This window comes from Rhincodon typus, chromosome 11, assembly GCF_021869965.1.
Source record: "Rhincodon typus isolate 14 chromosome 11, sRhiTyp1.1, whole genome shotgun sequence".
NCBI classification, from domain to species: Eukaryota; Metazoa; Chordata; class Chondrichthyes; order Orectolobiformes; family Rhincodontidae; genus Rhincodon; species Rhincodon typus.
Window position 1 is genome coordinate 41,190,310 of NC_063342.1, and position 26,441 is coordinate 41,216,750.

General features: G+C 39.4%; 1 protein-coding gene across 2 annotated transcripts in view; it reads right to left on the minus strand.

Annotated features, from left to right (window-relative positions):
* Positions 1–4,165: 4,165 nt before the first annotated feature.
* usp9 (ubiquitin specific peptidase 9) overlaps positions 4,166–26,441 on the minus strand; it is a 161,930-nt gene continuing 139,654 nt past the window's right edge. For both annotated transcript variants that reach the window (XM_048603190.1, XM_048603191.1), the window contains 7 exons: positions 25,271–25,394; positions 23,404–23,629; positions 16,897–17,026; positions 11,759–11,944; positions 8,381–8,601; positions 6,050–6,138; positions 4,166–4,355 (listed from right to left, as the gene is read on the minus strand). In XM_048603190.1, the coding sequence (XP_048459147.1) occupies positions 4,181–4,355; positions 6,050–6,138; positions 8,381–8,601; positions 11,759–11,944; positions 16,897–17,026; positions 23,404–23,629; positions 25,271–25,394 (1,151 nt within the window). In that variant the 3' untranslated portion in view covers positions 4,166–4,180. The remainder of the gene's footprint in view (positions 4,356–6,049; positions 6,139–8,380; positions 8,602–11,758; positions 11,945–16,896; positions 17,027–23,403; positions 23,630–25,270; positions 25,395–26,441) is intronic.

Consider the following 26,441-nt stretch of genomic DNA (forward strand, 5'->3'; position numbering starts at 1 on the left):
CTGTTTTTTCCTTCACAGATGCTGCCAGACCTGCTGAGCTTTTCCAGCAACTTTGTTTTTGTTCCTGATTTACAGCATCCACAGTTCTTTCCGTTTTCAGAAAATAATATTTACCTTTATCTCAGTTTTAAATGAGAAGTTCTTCATTGTTAAACCTATCCCCTTTTCTACACCCCCCACAAGGCAAAATGTACTTTCAGCATCCACCTAGGCAAATACTCTCAGGGCTCGTATGTTTCAACACGATCACCTACCATTCATCTAAACTTCAATGAATATGGACTCAACTTTTCCTCTCCATTTTCATGATTCCCCTTCATCCCAGGAATTAGTCCAGTGAACCTGGTTTGAACAGTTCCTAACGCAGTTATGTCATTGCTTAAATAAGGAGATCAAAACTATATACAGTACTGCAGACTAAAATGAGAAAGGAACTGCAGATGCGGGAAATCAGAAACAAAAACAAAAACTGCAGGAGAAACTCAGCAGGTTTGGCAGCATCTGTAGACAGAAAACAGAGTTAATGTTTTGGGTCCTGTGATCCTGCTTCAGAACACCCTTGGTGATCAGGACTAGGGGAGTAGTCTGTCTCTTTCTCTAGCTCTGCTTCTTAACTGAGATGACCAAAATGAAACAAATCTGCTTCACGGTACTTTCTATTTTTAATTACTCATCTCCAATTTAATGCTTAAAATCATGGTAAATCTCTTGCTTAAATTCATCTTTACTGTTGTGCCAAATTTTATCCTCCTTATAGCTGCTCACCAGCCCCACAGTGAAAGAAAAATTGAAATTTGGCTCTCCCACAAGAATAGGTTGGACAAGCCTGTCTCACTGTCAACTTTTTGCCTTCTGACTTAGCCTACCCATACTTCATTGCACACTTGTGCCCTTTTCATAATTTACTCTTCTATCTTTTGCCTCAATAAATTCAAGAAACATACAACTGGTCCATTGATCTAACTCACCGATATAGACTGTAAATAATTGAGACAACAACACTGATCCCAGTGACTCTCTACTCATCACACCTGCAAATCCAAAATTAACCCACTTATGTGTACTGTTTCCTACTGCTCATCAATTCTCTATAATAGCACACTGTACGTTATGGCACGTATTCTTGGTTTATGCAGCAATCAATACTATGGCACCTTATCAAACGCATTTTTTAAATCCAAGTACATCATATGTATTGATGTTCCTTCATCCATATTGTTACTTCTGCAAACAACTCCAATAAATTAGATGAGCCTTATTTCCCTTTCTGAAAACATGTTGATTTTGCCAGATTGCAGTGAGATTGAGTGCCCTGCTGCAACTTCCTCAATGACTGATTCTAGCATTTTCCTTATGGCAAACATTAGGCTACCTGGCCCCTGTAGTTTTATGCTTTGTCTCCCTCATTTCTCGAATAGAAATCACTCAATATTTCCCAAACTGATGTGAATCAAAGGCATTCTGGAAAATTAAAACACAGACTGACCTTCTCCTTTTCAAGACCCTAGGAGGAGACCCAGCAGGAAAAGGGTACTTGTCAGCCTTTGGTTCTATCAATTTTCTCAGTACCTTTTTCCTGGACTGTAGTTGTTTTAAGTACCTCACTGCATTCCACCTTTCATTCTTGATACGTCATTTTGTGGGTGTGTAGTTGTGTCAATGAAATTTTTCTAACACACTGATACGCAGTCTAGACTTTAGTGCAGTACTTGCGTGTGATGACAACTGCACTGTACAAGAAGATATCTGTTGACTTGTTGTTAAGGGGGAGGTGATGGCCTAGTGGTATCATCGCTGGTCTGTTAATCCAGAGACCCAGATAATGTTCTGGGGACTGGGAGTCGAATTCCACTATAGCACATGATGGAATCTGAATTCAATTTAAAAAAAAAATCTGGAAGTGAGTCTAATAATGATCATAACTCCATTGTGAATTGCTGGAAAAACCCACCTAGTTCACTTTAAGGAAGGAAACTATCATCCTTACCTGGTCTGGCCTACATGTGACTCCAGACTCTCAGCAATGTGGTTGACTCTTAACAATCAAGGGTGGGCAACCTAGCCAGCAAAGCCTTCATCCTGTGAATGAATTAAAAGAACACAATGCCTGTATAGTGCAACAGGCTGATCTGGTGCAGCTGATCCAGTATTGGATCCTCGTCAACAGTTGCCTTTTGAGAGACGCTGCAGCCAAGGTATGGGAAGAATTTCAAAATATTCCGGAATCTTTTCATCAACACGTAGAGGAAGGTAGAAAACATTTAGTTGTTGAGGTATGGATATTGCGACGAGTTTTGTTTGGCATTATTTGAGGACAGGCCAGATTTCTTGTATTCAGAATTGAAGAGTTCGAGTATGGTTTTCAAACTTGATGCAGCACTGGAAATGACACTGCTGTTTGTCTATAAACAGTAGGTCATATATTTGTAGTTATTCAGTTCAGTAAAATCGAGACATTCTGTAGATTGCACTTCAAAGAACTCAAATCGTAAGAAATTCATTGCATCCCTGAAGCTGTACACTGCAACATAATGTCACAACTGCAACATAATGATATGACACAAGTGTCAAGTGGGCCACTGGAAATAGTCACCCTTAAAATCTGAACAGGGTCAAGCAATGCTATGCAATAGACCCAAGACATTTGACAGCAGCCATTCATGTCAAAGATCAACTATCCTCCAATGTCAGAAAGGCCTGTAAATATTAAATATGGGATAGGATGAGGCTTAGTTACAATCTACTTCAGAATGAATGAGGTTGGGAACTACTTACATGCAAACAATGGACACTGGTAAAGAACCACAGCATTTCAAGAAATCTTAGAAATTAATGTCTTTTTTAAATTCATTCACAGGATGAGGGTCACTAGCTTGGCCAGCATTTACGGCCTATCCCAGAGGGCAGTTAAGAATCAACCACATTGCTGTGGTTCTGGAGTCACATGTAGACCTGACGGGAAAGGATGGCAATTTCCTTTGCTTAAGGACATCAGAGGGAATGAGATTTTCTGACAATCAACAATAGATTCATGATCATCATTAGACTCTTAATTTCAGACTGTTACTAAACTTAAATTCCAACATCTGCTGTGGCAAGATTCAAACCGAAGTCCCAAAAACATGGCCTGGGTCTCTGGATTAACAGTCCAGTGATAATATCACTAGGTTATCACCTCCCCGCCAAATTTCTAGATGAGTTTTAGAATGCATAAATGGGACACAAGGTGCATACTGGAAAAGGTTCTTGAAGATAAGTTTTAAAACAATTCATTGTTGCAATTTAAAATATGTCTTGTTCTAATGCTATGAAGAAAAGTTCTTTGCAAAAAATCAAGTCTTCAGCAATGTGACTGCAACTTAAAGTGAAGGGAAAGAAGTGAGCATCTTGTGAAATTAGTTTCTTCATGCTATGCTTATTTTGAGTGAATGATAATCTCATTTTAAATGTCTTATTCCAAAGTATTTTTCTAGACAGTCACTTTGGTGGCATAAATTATAATGTTTGCCCCATTCATTCTGCAATAATTTTGCTGAAATCAGACATGCGCATAACTAGAAATATTTTCTCTAATTGATATATACTCATAAAATCAGTTTCAGTGCAGCTCTTATGTTAGTTAGACGCAATGGCTACCTGTTACTTTTAATGCAATTGCTCAGAGATGTTCTCTACAATGTCACAGCAGTGATCCAAAAAGGAGTTCGGCTTTGCACTCAAAGACAACTGAGACCTCTTAAGAAAAAAAAAAAAAATTATAGTGACATCCATTTCATTTTTTGAAAGTACCCTCAGACACCTACTTTCCTCTGGTAGTGTAATACACTCAAGTTAATCTAGGTAATCTTTTCCATTTTGAACCTCAGGCTCAATAAACATCAACATCCAAAACTTAAGGGCCCGAGAGAAGACTGATTCAGAGTCCAGAAATTCAGAATACGACAATTCTAGATTAAATCCCTCTGGAAAATCCAATGAGTTTATACAGTAATGAGTTACCACCATCTCATCTTATTAACCATTTAACAAATAGGATTTTCGCTTTCATAAACAATACTACAATTCACACATGGGGCTCAAAAGTCTGCAGGAGGAAACATGGCAAAACGAGGCAAAACTGAACTAGAAAATCTGAGTCAAACTCTCCAGGAGGTTTCTGTGGTTGCTCCTGGCTTCCTATTTAATAAAAAAAATTTACCTGAAGGATCTGGTAGGCTACAGGACATGAGCTGAAGAGGGCAACCATGCATTTAATACACTGGTAGGCTCTCTTCTGGTAGTGGTTTTTAGAACGTTGGATGGTGTCAAACAGTCCATCTCTGTCATCAGGAATCCCTTTCAGTGCATTATGAATCCTATAGGAAAAGATACATTTGTAAATATGTTAGAAGCACCCAAAACATAGTTTTTTATGCTTCACCAATTTATTTCAGTTCGTTTTCTTTAGCTAAACAGACAGGGACATAATTTGTTCCAAGACTTGCAGCAACCACACTATATTAATGCTAAGAGGTGCAATGGAGCACTGAAGTTCATTTCTTGCATGCATCTATTCTCCCCACCAAAGGAGGTAGACTTCTATAAAATCCATGCCTCCAGAGACAGCCCAAGATCCAAACTGTACTTCATAATCAATCATAATGCAAATGTTCAGTCAACTACCTTATGGCACAATACAAGTACTTAATTAAATTGCTACACGCAATTCAACAATTGACAACAGTAATGACTGCAGTTGAATGTACAAAAAATGAATGTACAACTTGATAGGAGGGGTTTCCCAATACCTCAGAGCCTGTTCATTGTTTTATATTTATGCTCTCTTGTTCTTGGTTTCTGTATCACATCTACATTATCCATGCCTCCCAGAGATAAGATCCCTCTCAGTCTTCTCTCTAATTTACAATCTTGGATCCCTATCACTTTCTTCTGAACCATGTACAACAGCCAGTATGGTGCCTAAACTGAACCCATTTCAAATTTAGCTTCAGCAACAATCTCCACAACATTCAAACTTAGTTCAACTTATTGTTAAGAGCCCTGGAGTTTGATTCAAGACAATGGGCCTTACGAATTAGTGTGCTGACTGTTTAGAAATGCATCATAATGTTGAGAACCACTGCACAGATTTTGTTTTTTGGAAAACCAGATCCCCAAAGGATTGAAGTAAACTTGAAACTGACTGGTTTTTAGGTCAACAAAAATCTAAAACAAAGTGTTACACCTCTTACTGTTAAAGCAATATCTGCAGCAAATGCTATCTATAGCTGCCAATTCAAAGTGAACAATTTACTTATAAGTAGTAAATTGATAACAAAAGGGTTAGTACAGGGGTTTCAGCAGTATATGGTCAGTAAAAATAATTGCTTCCAAAATGCCTAAATAAACACTGGACATAATCATTTGAAATACGTAGTACTTTGAGAATCTGAATGAGTGAGGTGCATCTTAGTCTTCTGCTTAACTACAAATCGATTCCTCGTGCTCTCCAAAGATCCACTTAATAACGGAAGTCTACACAAGGTACTGAACTAAAAGATCCCTGTTCTGTGAATAATTAGCTGAGCCTGCTTAGCATTAGACATTCTAATAATCACTATCCCTGGGTTAGGAAGGAGAAAACTAAAATTAACTAGAATTCAAACACCTGATCATTCTTCCAATGATCTGCATGGCCCAAGCGCATGAGCTTTATACAAAGTCAAAATTAGAATTTGGCAAAGACTGTTCAGTTCCATGGTCAAAAAGCTCAATAAAGGTTTGCATATGAAGAGTATATTTGTGTGTGTGAACTAACAGGACTGACTACTTGCACAACTATGCCCTCATCATTACCTAATGCCTTTATCAGAAGAGAAAATGTTGGCTGGAGGTGGGTTGCAAAGTTGGGAGCAGAAGAGAAAGAAGTTAAAGTTTTTAGAAAGCTGTTACATACTCAACTGCAACTGTTACTTTCCCAGTCCACAAAATCTAAATGTGCTTCATAACAATTTCACAGTACTTGACTGAAGAATATTTCAGTGTCATTTACACTCAATGGGACACTCACCTGTGGGTTTGCCAAGAGTCTTCTATAAGCAGGATTTGCAGAAGAAGATCTAAGTAGGGCCTAAGCTCATAGGTATAAGAATATGCCACCTAGGAACAAAAACGTTACGTGTGAAATGTGGAATGCTTGTTGCAACAAATGCAGCACATAAACCTCAACATTAACGATAACCCTTTTAAAATATCTTTCAACTTACATGTTTAAAACTTGTGAAATTCTGTGTAAAATGCAAAATTAGTCACCATCATACTCAGTTTCACAAAAGCAGGGGCTACATGTAAATATTAGTTCTACTTCAGTTCAGTACACAAACTTTATAACTTAAATCTCTGAAATACAGTCAGAATACTCTATATGTATATATACACAACGAATCACAAAACTTTATACAGAAAGAATGTGAATTAATTTCAAGAGGAACAGAAATGTTAAGTCAAACTTGTGTGTAACTTGGGTAAAACTGTATCAAATACTGGACATCGAGGCATAGGATGAAGTATTAAAAAAACTTTGTAAAAATGATAACAGGACCCAGGAAAATTTCAACTGGCTAGGGCTCTTGCGTTGTCGAAAAGCAATGGTGGAAAGATCACTGACAGAGGTTTTTAACATTAGGAAGGATAACTACTGTTCTATGTAATACATAGTGAGTGAAACCATGAACTTCCACAAGGTTTAAAAAGGAAAAAATGCTTTGAATGTTTCCACAGAATAATCATGTTCAAGTTGAGTTACTTTTACCTTATGGGGCCAATCATGTAGAAGCATAATCAGGTGGTTAAGTGATTTTAATGAAAACATAGCGTGCTTTATCTCTTGATGGTTCAGTTTGCAAGTGTAATATTCAACGAGGTATTACAAACTTTAAATCTCCCTCAGGCACTCTGCTTAGAAGAAGGTGCAACGGCTAAAACAGTATAGGTCTTTGATTCAGGAGTATACTTAATATATTAACTCCAAAATTATTCAACAGGAATGTACAAACATGCCTTGAGATCTGAACTATATATTGCACCTTTTGTACATGGCCTCAAGAATAGTTTATCAAACTTTCTGGAAGTGGACTGAAGACTGATATGAATGGAGAATGAAGGCTGAAACAAGCTTGGCTTTTACTATTCATTCTACCTCTCTTCTAAAAATCAAAGAAACATTAACTCATACACTTTGCGTCATATGCAGGCAGACTTCTTGCTTTCAGCAATATCTTTCCTGTTAACCATTTCCCTATGTGAAAATATATCACCTGCACATAGCCTTTAGTTCCAGGTTTCCCTCCTTGACATCCCAATCCACTTCTCTGTCACCCTTAACACCCTACTCCCTTTCCTAAGGTACCTTTCCACACAAATAGACGAAATGATTTATCTGCCTTTATCCCTTTTCCCTTTCCATCAAGGACCCAAAAACACCTCTTAGGTGAAACAGCAATTAAGGATGACTTCTTTTAAATTAGAATGCTATTTTGCATTGTTCACAATGCCCCTTTACATTAGGGAGGCCAAAGTCAGTGAATGCTTTGTATTTAATTGACAAGATCTTGTACATTGATTTTATTCTCCTCTGCGACTTTGCAGTATTATAATGCAGTGCACACAAGCTTACTGCCCCCATTTTGTTTAATTCAACTTGGCTGGCTGGTTTCTTGCCACCATTCAAATCTTGCCATTCGTAACTCTCTTGATACATCATCTACTTCTTCACTTTTTCCATGACCACTCCCTTTTGCCTTGCAACATGACATATTTACACAATCTCTCTTGCCCTACAACCTATCACAGACTTTGCCAGTTTAGGATTTTTTGTTTCCAGTTTTGATCCAAGGTCACAAACACAAAAAATTAAATCTGTTTCTCTTTCCCACAAACATGACCAGGCCTGAGGTTTTCCAGCATTTTGTTTCTCATTGACAATTTGGGACTAGGTCAGATTTGGATGCCTGGTCAGTGTGAATGAGTTGTACCAAAGGGTCTGTTTCTGTGCGGTATGACTATAATTTGGATCTACACAAAAAAATTTGCGAACAAGTCAGAAGCAGAAAATAATTTTTGTATATTTCGAAAAATTTCAATGAATGCAAAACATACTTTTCATCCATGCATTCTTGTATTTCCAAACATGAACATTGCCATTCCCGATTCTAATTCAAGGCTTTGGATCCAAAATATAAACCCCTATCATCCACTTTCTGATCTGTTGAATCTTTTCAGTATATTCTCATTTCACATTTTCACTATGTGCAAAATTGCACAATTCCTATCTTCGCAGAATTTGCTAATCAAAGTCCTCTTTCTCCCCACCAATCTGCAATACCCAAAAAAATTTCCACACCTGCCAGAGGAGTTCACTGAGCACAGTGGAAGAGAACTGTGGATTTTCCCAGCAACAGAAGCGAAGCAGTTTGATGGTTTCTTCAGAATTGCTGCAGTCTTCAATAATCTTTTTCACATAACTAGTTCGTACAAACAAGATGTCTGCAACACTCTGCTGGATAGTCATTATAGGTTGGGACAAGTTAGGATCACCATAGGGATTTGATAAGGGTGGATTTCCTAAGAAAGAAAGAAAGAATATTGTTCTATTACTTTGCTATCTTTAAATATTTAAAGCAACTGAAAAGAATAATTAATTGGTTAGCTTCAAATTTGACCAATACTCGCTGGGGCAATTTATCGCTTATTTTCCAAGTATGCCCAGTTTTTGAGAATGTAACTAGTAGAATAGATGAGAAAAGAAGCTGCTCAGTGTGGTTGGATTTTCACAAAACTTTCGATAAAATCCCACATAAGAGGTTAATGTGGAAAATCAAAGCATGTGTGACTCGAGGTAATATACTGGCATGGATTCAGAATTGGTGAGCAGACAGGAAACTGAATAGAAAAAGACAGCGCCTTTTTTGGAGTAGCAGGCTGTGACTGGTGGGAAATCATATGGATCAGTGTGTGGGCCCAATTCACAATATAGCAATTAACAATTTGGATGAGGAAATGAAATACAGTATTTCCAAGTTTTCTGACAACACAAAACTAAGTGGGATTGAGAGTGCCAAGGAGAATGATAAGATCCTTCAAGGATGTCCTTGTAAGCAAGCACACACTCTGGGGGAGGAAATGGTGAGGAAGGCAAATGGTATGTTGGTCTTCATTGCTGAATGGTTTGAACACAGGAGCAAGCAAGTCTTAGTAGCTGTACAGGGCCTTGGTAAAACCAAGCTTAACAGTATTATGTGCAGTTTTGGTCTCCTCACCCAAGGAAATGAATTCATGATGTAGACAGAGTGCAGCAAAGGTTCACCCGATTGATTCTTGGACAGCAGGTTTGTAGTTTCAAGAAGGATTGGGTTATTTGGGTCTCTATTCCCTCAAGTTGACAAGAATGAGGGGAGATCTCAAAACAAGATTTTGCAGGGCTAGACATACTGAATGCAGGGATGATGTTTCCCCTGGCTGAGGGTCCAGAACAATGGGTCACAGGCTCAGAAAATGGGGATAGGTCATTTTGATGGAGGCAAAGAGAAATTTCTTCACTCAGTGGTGGTGAACCTGTGAAAATCTCTATTACAAAAAACCATGAAGGGCAAGCCACAGAATATATTTAAGAAATAAACAGACTTCTACAGGCTAAATGTGTTAAGAGGCTTCAGGAGAAAGTATGAGCATGGCATTGAGGTAGAGTCAACAATGATCATGCTAAATGGCAGAGTGAGCTCAATGGGTCAAATGGCCTATTTGTGCTCCTGTTTTCCACATTTTCCAATTTCCTTCAAAACAAAGGTTTGGATGAATGGTGGGTGCAGAGTACATGATGCTTACAGTTTTCCGTCCCCAACTAAAAAAAGATTTTTGCAATAGCAATTCATGTTCATTGCAACACAGTTGGGATTTCGCACATCAAGTATCATTTTTTGTTATGATTAAAATCAACGAAAACCACTAACAAAAATCTCCATTTAGCAAGTTATCAAGTTGCGTGAACTGATTAATAGTCCATAGATGTTTATCTGTATTACATGTCAAACCAAAATATTTTAAACATGTTAACTTTCTCTTAAAAGTATATAATCAGAATACAATCACAATATTATTTAAGTAGGCATGGTGGGTTGCTAAATTATTTAACATGCAAGACTTCAAATTCCACTTATTCTGTCACTGTTAATGCTCCTAGGCCAGACTAAATTTAATGTTATGATCTGGCTGGGAACCAGTATCCTTTTTAAAGAAAGCAAAGCGAGAGATCCAGAGTCTTGGTAAGAGAAAAAATCCACAGAATTCCAAATTTCTAAACAGGCAACAATATGCTTGGCTATAAAATGTTAGTACAGTAGTATAATATTTAATACATGTCCAACTTGTATTTTAACACCCAGAATTGAAGTGGCAAATATAGTTAACAGACGTGATCAAGGATCCTACAGTGCACATCAAATAGCAAATATCAAGGCACATTCCTAGATTTTTCAGCAATTCCTCAAAGACATTAATGACATGATGGGTCAAAAAATCTCACGAAACAAAGAATCACAATCCTTCTTCACTTTTGTTGATCTAGCCTTGAAACTCCTTCTCAATAACTTCTCTGTCATGAACTTCCTCAAGGGTTGCTATTGTTCTGGTTGGTCATTCTCCTTTCCTGTCTAAATGCTCTACTGGACTTCAGGAACTTTGCTCTTATACTCACTCACTGGCACAACTCCAACTTGTCACTCTGCTGGCTTTGCCCACCATTGTTCTTTTCTGAACTTCAATCTAGCTCAGTTGCATGAAGCAAATGCTGTTTGTGGCATTTTCAACACACATTCTTAGCTGTACTGAACTACTAATGGTTTTCTCCAGAGACCTGTCTCCAACATATAGCTGACTCCTAACTCCTAGAGCCCTGATTTGACTTGCAACAGTTCAGACACATTCAACTCCTCCAGCGGCTTCTCGTCAGCCCAAAGGAGAACCCATGTTGCTTGCACGTCAAATGGATTGCACCTTCTCTTGAAACACATCTTTATGGGATGTGGACATAATTGCCCAGACAGCAGTTAAAAGCCAACTGCACACAAAGACTAGAAGGGAAAGGATGGTATATTTCCAACCTTGAAAGGGCATTAGTGAACCAGAAGGGATTTTGACGACAAATGTCATTGGTTACACGGTCATAATTAGGCTAGATGTTTTGAAAACTTAATTCAGATTTCACAATATGCACAGTGGGATTCATAACATTAGGTGGGCCTCTAGATTACTCATTTAATGAAATCACCAGTATGCCACTGCCTCCATTTCCCTTACAATCACTGACCTTTGTAATGCCTATAAACTTTGAAGTACTCTCCAGTGACCCTTGGATCATCATGTGAATACTGAAAACCTATAGATAGCCCCCAATCTGATTTCTAAGAAAAACTGCATGTAACCCTTAGAACCGAAAGTGCCTTGAATGAGATTCACACAAGAATGTTTGCTTTTGCTGCACAAACAGGTGTTTACAAAAAAGCAGGATTCAGTCACACAGAACCCCAATGTGATGCACATCTCTCACATTTGATGAATTAATATAGCAGGTGGCAAATACAATTCTTGAACAATTTAACACACAAAATGCAGACCAAATACGCACCTCACAACTGGTATATTCCTTTCCTTTACACAAAGATCAAAGTTAACATTTACTCCCCTTCACTCAAAGCTTTGGGTTCTAAAAATCTAACTTCCTTACCATTAATTGAAGACTGCATGCGTGATGATACATCACAGCAACGAACCAACTGTGACACCACAGCGTAAAGTTTGCCCAGTTCTGCATATTGGTATTTAATAGGTGGTCCAGGGCCTTCATCCAAAGCTACAAGCATAAATGTTGCAGGCACATTCAGTTTTAATAACTGTGTCTTCTCAGCCACACCTAGTAAAAAGAAGTTGAGGAAAAAATTACAACTCAGAAACATTAAATCTGTAAGTATCATAAAACAATGTGACTATGTGCTGGAAACCAAAATAATAACATTTACCAAATAACCCTGAATGGTGCAATTACCAACAAGATTCCATTTATTGTGGCCTTTACTTAAACACAAACCAGAACCAATGTAAATTGCTCATCTTTCTTTAGTGGGAGACTCTTTTTTTTAAGAATGTGTCCCTAGTTCTAGTCTGTCAAACAAAGGTTAACATCCTTTCACAGGAACATAGAAAATAGAAACAGGAGGAAGTCATTTGTCCATTCAGCCTGCTCCACCTTTCAATCAGGCCATAGCTGATCTTCTACCTCAATATCATCATCCACACTTGTCCATATATCTCAACAGTTAAAATGTTAGGCTGCATTCACCCCATCTAGTCCCCTCAGGATCGTTTATGTTTTGATAAGATAATCCCTTGTTCTACTAAAATCTAACGTACATAGACCCAACCTATCCACGTGTTCCTCTTTACAGCCCCTTTGAAGAGAATCAAGTAAACATCTGAATTTTTCATGCAATGATTTCTCCTGTTAAATAAGACAACCAAAACTGTACAGAGTATTCCAGATACTGCAGCAAAACATCCCTACTTTTCATTCCCCTTGCAAGAAACAATATTCCAGTTGCCTTTCTCTTCCCTTGCTTTAACTTCATGCTAACTCGTTTGAATTCATTTGACACTTAGATCCCTCTATACTGCAATCTGTCTGAAATATTATGCTGCTTTTCTATTCTTACTTGATGCGTCAACTTTTTGCCCATTCAAAACTTAATCTACTTATTATATCCCGTTCACTACTTATTTTTCAAACGATCTTTAGGTCATACAAAAATGCATCAACCATTTGTTTCCTACATCTAATTTATTGATATATATTGTCATAAATGACCCAGTAAGAGTCTATTTGTAGAAGTTTCCTAATCACTCGTTCAGCTTAAAATTGGGAAAGAATACAACTAGTGAAAATAGAAGAGATAAACAGTGGGTAAAGGTAGTAGTTCAGTCAAAAATATTTTACATCTGGAAATGCTCTCACACTCAAATGTTTGGGAATTGTTTGAGTTAATACACTGGAAGGTGTGGCATCCAGAACTGACCACATTATTTCAAAGAAGATTGTTACAGCACTTGGAATATTTGTCAGTGTCTTATTTTTAATATCTTTTAATATTTATAAAATTTTTAATATTTTATTCCACCTGCTGTCTAGCTTTTAATGATGCAAGTACTTAAATCTTAAAATCTATTTGTCATACATTTATACCTTTTTAGGAGCTTGGAACATCTGCCATCTTTACCAAAAGCATAGTATTTTATATATGGTGAAATTATACTTGTCTTTGTTCCACTCAATCGTGATCCATGCCCTTTATAATTTTCTGTTATAAAGTCAGAGAGTCAAAGCATGGAAAGCAGAGAATCCCTACTGTGTGGAAGCAGGCCATTCAGCTCATCGAGTCCACACCGGCCCTCCAAAGGGTATCCCACCCAGACCCACCCTAGACACTACGGGCAATTTAGCATGGCCAATCCACCTAACCCGCACATCACTGGACTGCGGGAGAAAACTGGAGCACCCGGAGGAAACACACACAGACATGGGGAGAACGTGCAAACTCCACACAGACAGTTGCCCGAGGCTGGCAGACACTTCAGTCCAGTTCATCCAAACCGACCAGGTTTCCCAAACTAAACTAGTCCCATCTGCCTGTGTTTGGCCCACATCCCTCTAAATCTTCCCTATTCATGCACCTTTCCAATGTCTTTTAAATGCATAACTGTACCTGCAACTACCATTCCTCTGGCAGTTCATTCCACATACAAACCACTGCGAAACAAAAAGTTGCCCGTCATGTCTTTTTCAAATCTTTCTCCTCTCACCTTAAAATTATGTCCCCTAGAGAAAAGATCTTGTGCAAGGTCACCCTTCAACCTCCTACGCTCGAGTGAAAAATGTCCCAGCCTACTCAGCCTCTCCTTATAGCTCAAACCCTCCAGTCCAGGTAACAACCTTTTAAAATATTTTCTGCACCCTTTCCAATTTATATATCCTTCCTATCACAGGATTCTTGAACTTTTAATGTTTATCTTGTTATTGTGATCTAAAATATTTTAGACCAACATATTATCATTACTAACACGGTCTTGGGTACACAGATTATAATTTGTAAGATTGCAGGTGCCACAAAAATTTAAAAATGCAGCAAGGAGGAAGGTACAAGCAGATAAGTGATTTATTGAGGTATACAACACCAGAAGGGGATGGACAACGTAAATGCCGAAAGAATGTTTCCTCACGTGAGACAATTTAGAACAAGAGTTCATAGTTTTAGGATGATAGATTTAAAATGGATGAGGAGAAATTACTTCTGAAAGGGCTAAGAATTTGTGGTATTCACTATCCCAGAGTGCAGTAGATGCTGGGGCATTGAGTAAATTTGAGGAGATAGACAGATTTTTAGTTAGTAAGTTTATTTAGAATGGTTATGGAGTGTGGGCAACAAAGTGGAGCAGAGGCCAAGAATGAGATCAGCCATGATTGTATCAAATAGTGGAGCAGGCCTAAGGAGCTGTATTGCTCTTGGCTCATGTTTTTAAGAATTCAAATGGCAGTCAAAATTTAACAGAAAGAAGGATGGAGTGATTTTGGTAAGAAGAATGAGGTGAGGTAAAATAAACAAATGGCATAATTTTAAAAAGGGTGGTGGAACAGAGATGTGAAGGCATGTATGCTCAGACTTTGAAGATGCAAGAAGGCAGGACAAGTTGAGAAGGCTGTTTTTAAAAAATTGGAATCCTGGACTTTATTAACAGAGCTGTAGAATGTAAATGCAAAGAAGCTATGCAAAACCTTTATTAAGTACTAGTCAGGTCCCTAAAGTTGTGTGGCCAATTTTCAATGTCACACTTCTGGGACCAGTAGTGAAGGAATTCAATTACCAGGAAGAATGATGGGGACGAGACACTGGAGAAACTGGGGTGATCATTTTGAAAATAGTGTCTTCAGATTGATCCTCAAGCATAGGCAGTTGAGATCTCTGGTTTGACATACCAAGAACAACTGCTAGAGAAGTGTGGGAATTTCATATAAATTATGGCATCAATTTTCAAAACATTCCAACATCCAGCATTTGTTGCAGTACACTTTGATAAACTGCTGCGATATAAGCATTTGAAAATACATTGGTTTTAATGATTTGAAGTGCCAACATCAACACTGCGTGCACCCAGGTCAGAATTTTACCATTTCTCACACCAGTTAAGTAATCCGTCAGTGTAATCAAGTTAGAACACAAGTCTGAAACTTGGTTTTGCACTGATGTCCAGCAGAGAATGAGCAGCCTAAATATATTCCTCACAGAACTGTTACAGTCAACGCCTCAAATAAATTATTAATGTACAAGCTTACCGTACCAGTCATCCACTTTCAATTTGGCATAATCACTGCAACTTTAATTAAGCACTAGAAGCAAGTGAAAAGATTTAAAGAAAAACACTTTGTCTACCCCAGGTCTCAGTTCCACCCATTCTCTCAGTCCCAAACCCCAACACTCAAGCTCTCATAGCTCCACAATCTTCCAAGTAAGGAATTCAACTGCTAACTCAGTTCAGTCCATTGCATCTTTAGTGCCGGCATCACAGCTTTGTTGCTTCGTGTCATCACTTTTGTACCAAGGTCCATGGTAAGTAACTCAAATCTGTACTTCTTAATATAAAAACTCCCAATTACATTTGCATGAATTGCTGATAGGGAGAAAAGGAAATAGGACAAAGAGAAAGAATTGTCACAAGTACTAACAAGATAACATTTTCAAAATACCAACAGGACAGAGGGCATTTTCTCAGAATTAAGCAGAGCCAGTTTACGACTGAGAGGAGGAGGAATTTCTTCTCTCAGACGGCCAAGTGTCTTTGGAACCCCTTGCCAAGAGCGTTGTGGGAGTAGAGTCTTTGTGTATATTTTTGGCCGAGAGAGATTTTTGATCAGTAGGGGAATCAAGGGTTATGGGGAAAATTCAGGCAAGTGGACGTGAGTCATGTTGGATCAGCCATGACCCTACTGAATGGCGTAGGAGGCAAATAACCTACCCAGCTTCCATCACGGTCTTATCTGTAAGTTATATCTTTACGAGGACCTGTTAAAACTTGCCAATTTTGAATGGATCCATTCCTGAAGATCCCATGCTCCTAACTGCCACCTAAAATGCCTATCCTCTTGAAGAAACTCTTTAAATTGCTGCATCAGACTACTCATTGAAAAAACAATGCAGTCAAATCGTAATTTTTAAGCACACACAAAAGTCTACACCAATTATGCATCACTGAGAACATTCAGCAAGCTGCTAGGTCTTTCACAGCAACACACTCCAACGAAAATTTGGAAAGGGAGGTAATAGACACAATGAAAAACAAAAACACATCAGTCCATCATGAATATTAACCCTACCCAAAGACAACAGATGATCCATAATGACAGAAGTTGTTTTATATCATTAACTCCAAAATAGTGGTATTTAAAATAAAAAACACTATCCTATGGTCACCATTTCTCAGGCTGTTTTCATGATTCTCTTTGTTTGTGTCTGGGTTTGTGCTGGTATTCTGACAAAGATGGCTGTGAATAGAAATTACCAGTCATAACTTTAAAAAAGTTCAGAGTTTACAGGTGTTTCCTTCATTTTGTTTAAATTGAAAGTTACTGTTGGAATAGAAGAGCAGGGAGATTTTACGTTACAAAAATGATTGCAGTTTACAGCAAACTTTCAAAAGGTTGTATAGAACTTTGCACATCTGAATAAAGATTCAATGCTTTGTATTCAAAATGAAAAATTGCGAAGATGTTTTCATGATTACACTGCGAAAACAGCAAAAATATTTCAATGATGTCCTTACCCAGATTGGCATACATAACAAACAGGTTGAAGTACTGTGTCAAGTGCCGTCCGTGCTCAGAAACTTCTCGTCGGAGTAGGTTCAGAACAGCTCTGAGGAGGTGATCGCTGAGACTTAAATTATCGAAAGCCTGTTCAGCACAAATTGTTTTGAAAAAACAAATCAGTCAAAATCACAACAACTCAAAAATTTTGTACTGATTAAACACTTTTTTAAAAGATGTTTCTTGTTTCTTCTCCAAGCAGCAACTCTTTGCTGCAACACGATTCACCTTACCCAAATGGTCATTGTTAATCCGAGAGTTTCAACAATCTATTTGGACAAATTATGCACCAGGAACATTGGACTTCTCTGACCAAAATGAACATACTGCATGACAAAAGTTTGATCAGTAGTAAATTGATTAAAGTTCCTGTAAGAATATTCATTATGATACTGTCCCTTAAAAAGAAAGCACTTCAGATACACAGTTCTGCCAAATGAAGAGATGAAGAAACTGATTAATGGAAAACTGATTTGTACAGAGAGGACTTGTATAACCTAGATGAATATGAAATCACATGGTAGATGAAATTTACTGTAGGTCAATCTCGGAAGGCTCAAAACATCCTGCCAAAAATAACTGTCCTTTTATACGCAGACTATGAATGAGAACCGGTGTTACAAAGAAGGTTTATACTTTACTCCACAGTCTTCAGTTTTGAAGGATTGTAGAAAATGCACTTATTTTAAGTTTTGTGCAAATACCTGTGAAGGAGTGGTTTTCTTATAAGTCATTGAAAGTTTGCTGAGGGCAATGGAGTTTTGTTTTTGGAAACAAGGACACGGATTCAAATCCGCCATGTAAGATGGTGATACCTGATTTTAATTAGACTGGAATTAAAATCTGGCCTAAAGGCAGCCACATAGTCAATTGCTGCAAAAACACCTCTGGTTCACTACTGTCCTTCAGGGAAAGAAATGTACCATCCTTATCTGGTCTGACCCCATGTGACTGACTGGGCAATAAATGCTGGCCTAATCAGATATGCCCAAATCTAATGTATGATTTTCACAGAGTAGAATCATAGAATCCCTACAGTGTGTAAACAGGCCCTTCGGCCTAGGAGCATCCCACCCAGACTCATCCTCCTATAACCCATCTAATCTACACATCCCTGAACACTATGGCAACTTAGCATAACCAATCCACCTAGCCTACACATCTTTGGACTGCGGGAGGAAACTCACGCAGACACAGGGAGAATGTGCAAACCCTACACAGACAGTCGCCCAAGGGTGGAACTGAACTCGGGTTCCTGGCGCTGCAAGGCAGCAGTGCTAACCACCGAGTCACATTAACTGGTGATAACTGCGTGCTTTGCTTTTGGACCCCTGCCAGAATAATTATGAACACTTACCAGCTTGGGCAGGCGCTTGTTTTACATGATTTAGTTGGAGGCAAGTTGGATAAGATCAAGCTCAGGTAAAAGCAAAGCTATTAAGTACAAGTTGAGACGGAGAAAAGCTTTCGAAACACAAGTTTAGTGTAAAGATTGGTAATAACAAGCTTCCGAGCTGATCTCTCATTTCTGAAAATAAGGTCCTTTTATTGAATTCAGGGTGGAACCCATTTAATCTTTTGAAAAACAGGGACTGAAGAAACATCAAGCTTGCATTTCCTTAGCAAGCTGCTTCTGTGACACTTGTTTTATTAGACTCTTTCTTCCCCCCAAGAATAATTCATTAGTTGAAGTGCTTTCTTTCCCCCTAAAAAGCCAATGTCAGAAATTTGTTCTTTCCCTTTGTCTGAAGAATGTGGGTATTTGCAGGTTTTCAGAATATTTAAAGGAATAAACTTTAACAATTTTATATTACTGATTGTGTGTATTAACCAATTATTGCATCATTAAGTTTTTTGGACAATAAATCAAAAACTGCTCATTAAAAAAATCTGGTTGGTAGATCTTGATTTATACAGCATCTTGGTAATTGGGAAATTGCTTTTATTTTGTACAGTGACCAATGATATAACTGTCCTCAAACAACATAGCACTCTTTGTTCGTAAAGGAAAAATGGGGCCTCACAATGGGATACCGGATGGAGGACATTGTTTGAATACAAGTGGGGCATAAATAAATGGAAAAAGGATAAAATGAAATACACCAAGTTTCTTGTGCATTGCTATATCAATGTGGCTCTGACAACATTACTTATATTTTTCGAGAGAGGAAAGCAAACCAAATGGTTTGTGAAGTATAGCCAATGGGCTAAGACATGAAGGGATGAAGATGCTTGAACAGGAAGAAATGAAAATTTAAAGAGCTGAAGGAGAAGACCTCCAGACGGAAGAAAAAGCAGAGAAAGAACATTTCAAGCATGAGATAACAAAAGATAAAGGGAACACAAACTTGGTATGGAGAAAGCAGGGGTGAATGATTAATACCAAAGGCGCTCATTTGATTCATATCCTGCCAGAAGAAAATGCATTCAGATAACTCATCTAATAATCCTGCAGTTTTCTCTAAAACATTCGCTCTCTCTCCCAACAGTGCAACTTGATTGCAGGGTGCAACACGTACAAGATGTACACCAATGTTCGCCATGGCTTTGTAACAGCATCCCTCATGCACACAAGAACTACTCCAGAGGTGGGATAACCAGGTGTACAGCTGGATGAACACAGCAGGCCAAGCAGTATCAGAGGAGCAGGAAGGCTGACATTTCTTGCCTAGACCCTTCTTCAGAAATGGGGGAGGGGAAGGGGGTTCTGAAATAAATAGGGAGAGAGGGGGAGGAGGATAGAAGATGGATAGAGGAGAAGATAGGTGGAGATGAGACAGACCAGTCAAAGAAGCGGGAATAGAGCCAGTAAAGGGGAGTGTAGGTGGGGAGGTAGGGAGGAGATAGGTCAGTCCAGGGAGGACGGACAGGTCAAGGGGGCGGCATGAGGTTAGTAGGTAGAAGGAGGGGATAGGTGGGAGGAAGGACAGGTTAGGGAGGCAGGGATGAGCTGGGCTGGTTTTGGGATGCGGTAGGGGGAGGGGAGATTTTGAAGCTTGTGACGTCCACATTGATACCATTGGGCTACAGGGTTCCCAAGCGGAATACGAGTTGCTGTTCTTGCAACCTTCGGGTAGCATCGTTGTGGCACTGCAGGAGGCCCAGGATGGACATGTCGTCTGCGGAACGGGAGGGGGAGTTGAAATGGTTCGCGACTGGGAGGTGCAGTTGTTTAGTGCGAACCGAGCGTAGGTGTTCTGCAAAGCGGTCCCCAAGCCTCCTCTTGGTTTCCCCGATTTAGAGGAGGCCACAACGGTAACAGCGGATGCAGTATATCACATTAGCATATGTGCAGGTGAACATCTGCTTGATGTGAAAAGTCTTCTTGGGGCCTGGGATGGGGGTGAGGAGGGAGGTGTAGGGGCAGGTGTAGCACTCCCTGCAATTGCAGGGAAAAGTGCCGGCTGAGGTGGGGCTGGAGGGGAGTGCGGAGCAGACAAGGTAGTCACGAAGAGAGAGTGGTCCCTCTGGAAAGCAGATAAGGGTGGGGAGGGAAAATCGTCCTTGGTGGTGGGGTCGGATTGCAGATGGCGGAAGTGTCGGAGGATGAGGCGTTGAATCCGGAGGTTGGTGGGGTAGTACGTGAGGACGAGGGGGATTCTGTTTTGGTTGTTATTGTGGGGAGGGGGTGCGAGGGATGAGTTGCGGGAAATGCAGGAGACATGGTCGAGGGCATTCCCGACCACTGAGGGGTGGGAAGTTGCGGTCCTTGAAAAACGAGGACATCTGAGACGTACGGGAGTGGAATGCCTCATCCTGGGAGCAGATGCCGCGGAGGCGAAAGAAGTGGGAATAGGGGATGGCATTTTTGCAGGAAGGTGGGTGGGAGGAGGTGTATTCTTCGTAGTTGTGGGAGTTGGTGGGCTTGAAATGGATATCGATTTCTAGGTGGTTGCCGGAGATGGAGACAGAGGGGTCCAGGATGGAGAGAGAGGTATTAGAGATGGTCCAGGTGAACTTAAGGTTGGGGTGGAAGGTGTTGGTGAAGTGGATGAACTGTTCAAGCTCCTCGTGGGAGCACGAGGCGGCGCCGATACAGTCATCAATGTAACGGAGGAAGAGGTGGGGTTTAGGGCCGGTTTAGGTACGGAAGAGGGATTGTTCCACGTAACCTACAAAGAGGCAGGCATAGCTTGGGCCCGTGCGGGTACCCATGGCCACCCCCTTTGTCTGTAGGAATTGGGAGGAATTGAAAGAGGAGTTGTTGAGGGTGAGGACGAGTTCGGCTAAGCGGATGAGGGTGTCAGTGGAGGGGGAGTGGTCAGGCCTGCGGGACAGGAAGAAGCAGAGGGCCTTTAGGCCATCTGTATGGGGAATGCAGGTGTATAGGGACTGGATGTTCATGGTAAAGATGAGGTGTTGGGGACCAGGGAATCCACCCCAGAGGTGGATAAGGTTAATAGATGCATGGGACCGCTACCAAGTTTCCCTGCAAGCTACACAACATCCTAACTTACAAGTACATATTGCTCTGCAGACAACACTCCTCAGCTTTCTATGTCACACCCTCACTTCAGCTGCAACATATCAACATACATCAACCTCAATGTAATTTGAAATAAAATTCAGTTTGGCATAGTTGACCTCTTACAAGTTTAGATTGATACACAGTTGATACATTCTATTCAAGAAACAAAAGTGACCTCATTAGTTACTGTGATCTGAAATGCACTTCCCTAGAAGCTAATGGAAGCAGAATCATTAGTAACTTTGAGAAGGAAATTGAATATGTGCCTGACGCGGAGAAAACTGCAGGATTATGGACAAAATGGGATTAATAAGATTTCAAAAAGAGTTTGCACAGGCAAGATGGGGCAAAATGACACCTTTCTGTTGCAATAACTACGTAATCCGTCTTTGTTAACATCCTTTAAAATTAGAACATAAATATAGTTCACTTCTTTCAAAGAATAGTAATGAAAATGTTGGGAATTACTTTTCTTCAACTCTAACTATTCGAGTTGCTTTAAAATACATGACAACATTTTTAAGTATACAAAAAAAATTTCTATCAACTAAGTTTGGTCCTTTTGAACAATGTTTAATACCTATATGAAGTGGAGGTGTCAAAGTCACTTTGAGGAGGCAAACTGAATAAATTCATTAAAAATTGAAAAACAGTCCCATATAACATGCTGACGCATATTTGAGGCACAATATTCTGAGACTGGAGGGGAGAACTGAAATTTTTCTTTGAAGTTAGAGCAAACATGCATACTAGATACATTGATGTCCGATTCCCAAAGTCACTGCCTCGTGTGGATCTTCGAAGTCCACACAAAGCAGGAATAATTACAGGAACATAGCCCTGCAGGCCATTTCTTTTAATTATAAAGAAATTCTAGATTTCTGTGTCCTGGAGCTAATGAATTGTGGAACAATATTCTCAAAAATGTTAGATAAAATATTACACACAATAGCATAACGCTGATGAGTTTGGGTCAGTAATCCAGAGGTCTGTGAACAAGTAGTTCAAGTTCTCTCATGAGAGCTGGGGAGTTTAAATTCAATTAAGTCTGGAATTAAAAACCTTGCATCAGTAATGGTAAAATTAAAACACCAAAAACTGACATCAAAATCCATTTGGTGCATTCAGAGAAGGAAGGAAATCTGTTGTCTACCTGGTCTTACCTATGAAATAACCCAATGTGTTCACTGATATTCAAGAAAGCAGCTTACCACCACTTCTCAAGGCCAAGGAGAGACAGGCTATAAATGCCAGCTTTGTGTCATATGCCTTTATTGATATTTATTTTGGCACACTAAGCATGATCAAAATCTTTCAAATTTTACTTTTCCATCCGCAGAACACTCCACACTGCTGACAATGTTACCTGTGTCATCAAACTGAATACAACATTCTATCCCACTACCTAAATCAGTTCATAAATAGTGAATAGCTTAAGGTCTAACATGAGTGTTTTGTGGCACAGAGTACATGCCCACAATCTTTACTGCAAGTCTCCTGCTCTTCGGCCAATTACCTAATTACATAAATTTGTACAACAGCAGTTTCCAGAATAAGGTGGTAAAATAACAAATAGCTAAAGAGTTGTCTGTTTTATGTTCATTTTCCAAACAGGCCTAAATGTTACTTGATTAAATACTGCAGTTTTCTAAATGTGATTTACATAATTAAAAGATCCAGAATAGAATCGTTTTATCTATTTCAATATAACAATCAGCATTGCTGCTGTCTCCAAATGGCAGATTTTGCAAAGTAACAGATAGCGGATTGTACTAAGTGCATTATATAAAAGGAAGAGCTGTACATGTTTAGAACTTATAAGAAACAAAGTTGGCTCAAACAGCAGGTTATTTTGCATTTGTAGCGATGAAGACAGATTACAACATTGCAGATGTAATTCCTTCCAAAGGATGGAAGTTCACAATTAAAAAGGTTTTTCTTGTAAAACAATTCTACAAAACAAACTAGTTGTTGCCCAGCTGACAAACATTCTTACCTGAGTGGAAGGTCCTGGGGATGCAAATGGGGAAGGGCATGGTCCATCTTGCAAGGAGAAATGTGCAATAAATACAATGAGCTTAGCAAAAGCACTCCTCACTTCTGTACTGGGGCATTCCAGAAGGTACTCAGAGAAGCGATTTGGATAGGCAAAAAGAACATTATGTGCAAACCAACAGCGTACATTCTTGCTGTGACGGAGCAGGATACACAATGCGTCATACCTGTTGGGAAAAGAGACTTTTTCTCAAAAAAATTATACAATACAGGATATTGCCTAAACTGCAAAAACAGAATGGCAAGGTTATTTCTCCAATGGGTAACAGCTTTTTTTCGTCTTACAGGCACTGGATTCATTAATCAATGAGGATCAACTCAGTAAAGGATCAGCTAAGCTATATTCCATGGTAAATGAGTCAGGCAATCTGTCTAGGTTCATGCTTGCATTACCATTTGGAGCAATTAGTCGGAAAGATGATAATACAGTTCAGTAGTTTCCTAAGAAAAGGGGGAAAAGAAAACTAATTTTACCAAGTAAACAACTTAAATTGTTTTCCTTTCTCACCTGTGGAACAAGATTTCTGGAATTTGGTTGCACAGGCAATAGCCAGTACATTTCTTTTCTTTTTATGTCGATACACATAAGGCAGCTCTTCTAACCAGGGACAGGTTCTTGCAAAGACCAGCAAGCAAGAATCATGTCAGCACTAATTATGAAGCCAAAGAAGTAAAAGATGGGGATGCAGAAAATATCTCCTCTTAACAATACATCATAGAAAATGCAAATTCACCCAATGCTACCTGTTCCAAAACAGATTTCCTCTCCAGTTAGATTCACCATACAAACCATTGAAAAAGTGACACCTTTCACAATTTACCCTACACCATAAAACAAGCTGTAAGTGCTTGTGTTTTAAAATTAGCACTGTTTCAATGTTGGTGAATATGAACTACTGATGTACAGTGACAAAGTTGCATGAATTATCTAAGTTATACCTTTACATATGAATTAGGAACAGAAGTAAGCCACGTTGCCCACTGAGCTTGTTTCATCTTTCATTAAGATCCTGGTTTTAACCTCAACCGCATGTTCCTCATCCCTGCTCAGTCTCTAAGGTCCCAGACCCATCTTCCAGTCAAAGCAGCAATTTACCTGCACTTCAAATCAATCCAGTCGAGTATACCCGTTGCTCAGAACACAGTCTCCTCTACAATGGGGAGACTAAAAACAGGCTGGGTGACTGCTTTGTGGAACAACTACGTTCTGTCCATAAAAACGACAGAGCTTCCAGCTGCCTGCCACTTCAACACACTGCCATGTTCCCAAGCTAACATTCCTGTCTCCAGTCTACTGTAGTATTCCAGCAATGCTCAATGCAATCTTCTAATTTGGGATCCTGCAGCCTTCAGGACTCAACATCAAGTCTGACAATTTTATACTAAGAACGCCCAACCACCAACCCAGATTTTTTTCTTTAAATGGGTTACTTTGAGCACAACCAACCCAGTTTCAACTACCGAGTCTCCATTACTACTTATTGTGCAGCCCTACTTCCTTGGCTTACTATCAACAATGCCGCTCTCTCTGGGCACCATCTTCACCTAATCCGCTCACTCCTCCACCTCACACCTCGCCAACACCCACAACTATCTGCCCTACCCAACTTCCTGTATTCAGTATAAATACCATCCCTCCCTTTTTTGAAGGACCAATTCACCATTTTATCGCTACCTAAAATGTTAACAGCCTGTTTTCAATAAATACAAAAATGAAGTGTTTTCACTCCCTACTTGTATTCCACAATTCCAAAGAATATCTGCTCCCAGCTTGATGAAATCAAATTCTGATTACATGACAGACTCACCATTCACTTGCTGGGCCACGAACTATTTTCTTTGTGTGAAATCCAGTATTAAACAAAAATCTCGCAGCAAGTTGAATACTGATCATAGCCAGTTCTTCAGCTTCTGGTAACAGATGATCTTGCCCTGTACAAGACAGACAAAGCATGCTAACAAGCTTCCTCATTTGAATTTTTCAGACATCATCTCAACAGAATATTTCAATGATTAATGTAAAATATTTCTGGCTCACACAACTGACTATATCAAGTTCTAACAATATACATCACTGAACCAAACCTCAACGCTCTAATTGGATAGTTGGCTGATAGAAATTTAGTACATCACTTCTCAAGTTGATGGTAATTTTCCAGAAACAAACATTTAAAATATACATGATTTGTGGATAGACATCCAGTTCACAATCTACATTCTGATAGAATGATTGCGGGATTGTTGATTAATCAGAGTAACCAATCTTTTACCAATTTGTGAATAACAAACTGAGACATGACACAAGGAACACAGTGGAGGAAAATTTTAGGTGGCATAGCTTTTAACTCATTGCTCCTTTCCAGCATGCCATACCGCAGCACAAATTACTGAAGTTTTCATACCATAACACAAGTTCATAAAAATTTCTAGACAAAAAAAACCCCGTGTTTGAATAAATAAACACTAAATGCTTTGAAATCAACCAAACAGGTTTTCTACAACAGATACCAAAAATAGTGCTCTTTCAGAAGCAGTGATTTCATAAAATGAAACAGCAAAGGAGGCAGGCTAGTTCACTGAATCATGCTGGTTCTTCTGAGCTGTCCAATTATGTATCTTGCTACCATACAAGCATTTACAAAGCTGGTAACCACAAGTGTGAAAGAAATAGAATAATACATTATGAGATAACAAGGTGTACAGCTGGATGAACACAGCAGGCCAAGCAGCAGAGGAGCAGGAAGGCTGACATTTCGGGCCTAGATCCTTCTCCAGAAATGGGGGACGGAAAGGGTTCTGAAATAAATAGGGAGAGAGGGGGAGGCGGATAGAAGATGGATAGAGGAGAAGATAGGTGGAGAGGAGACAGACAGGTCAATGAGGCGGGGATGGAGCCAGTAAAGGAGAATGGAGGTGGGGAGTTAGGGAGGGGATAGGTCAGTCCAGGGAGGATGGACAGGTCAAGGGGGCGGGATGAGG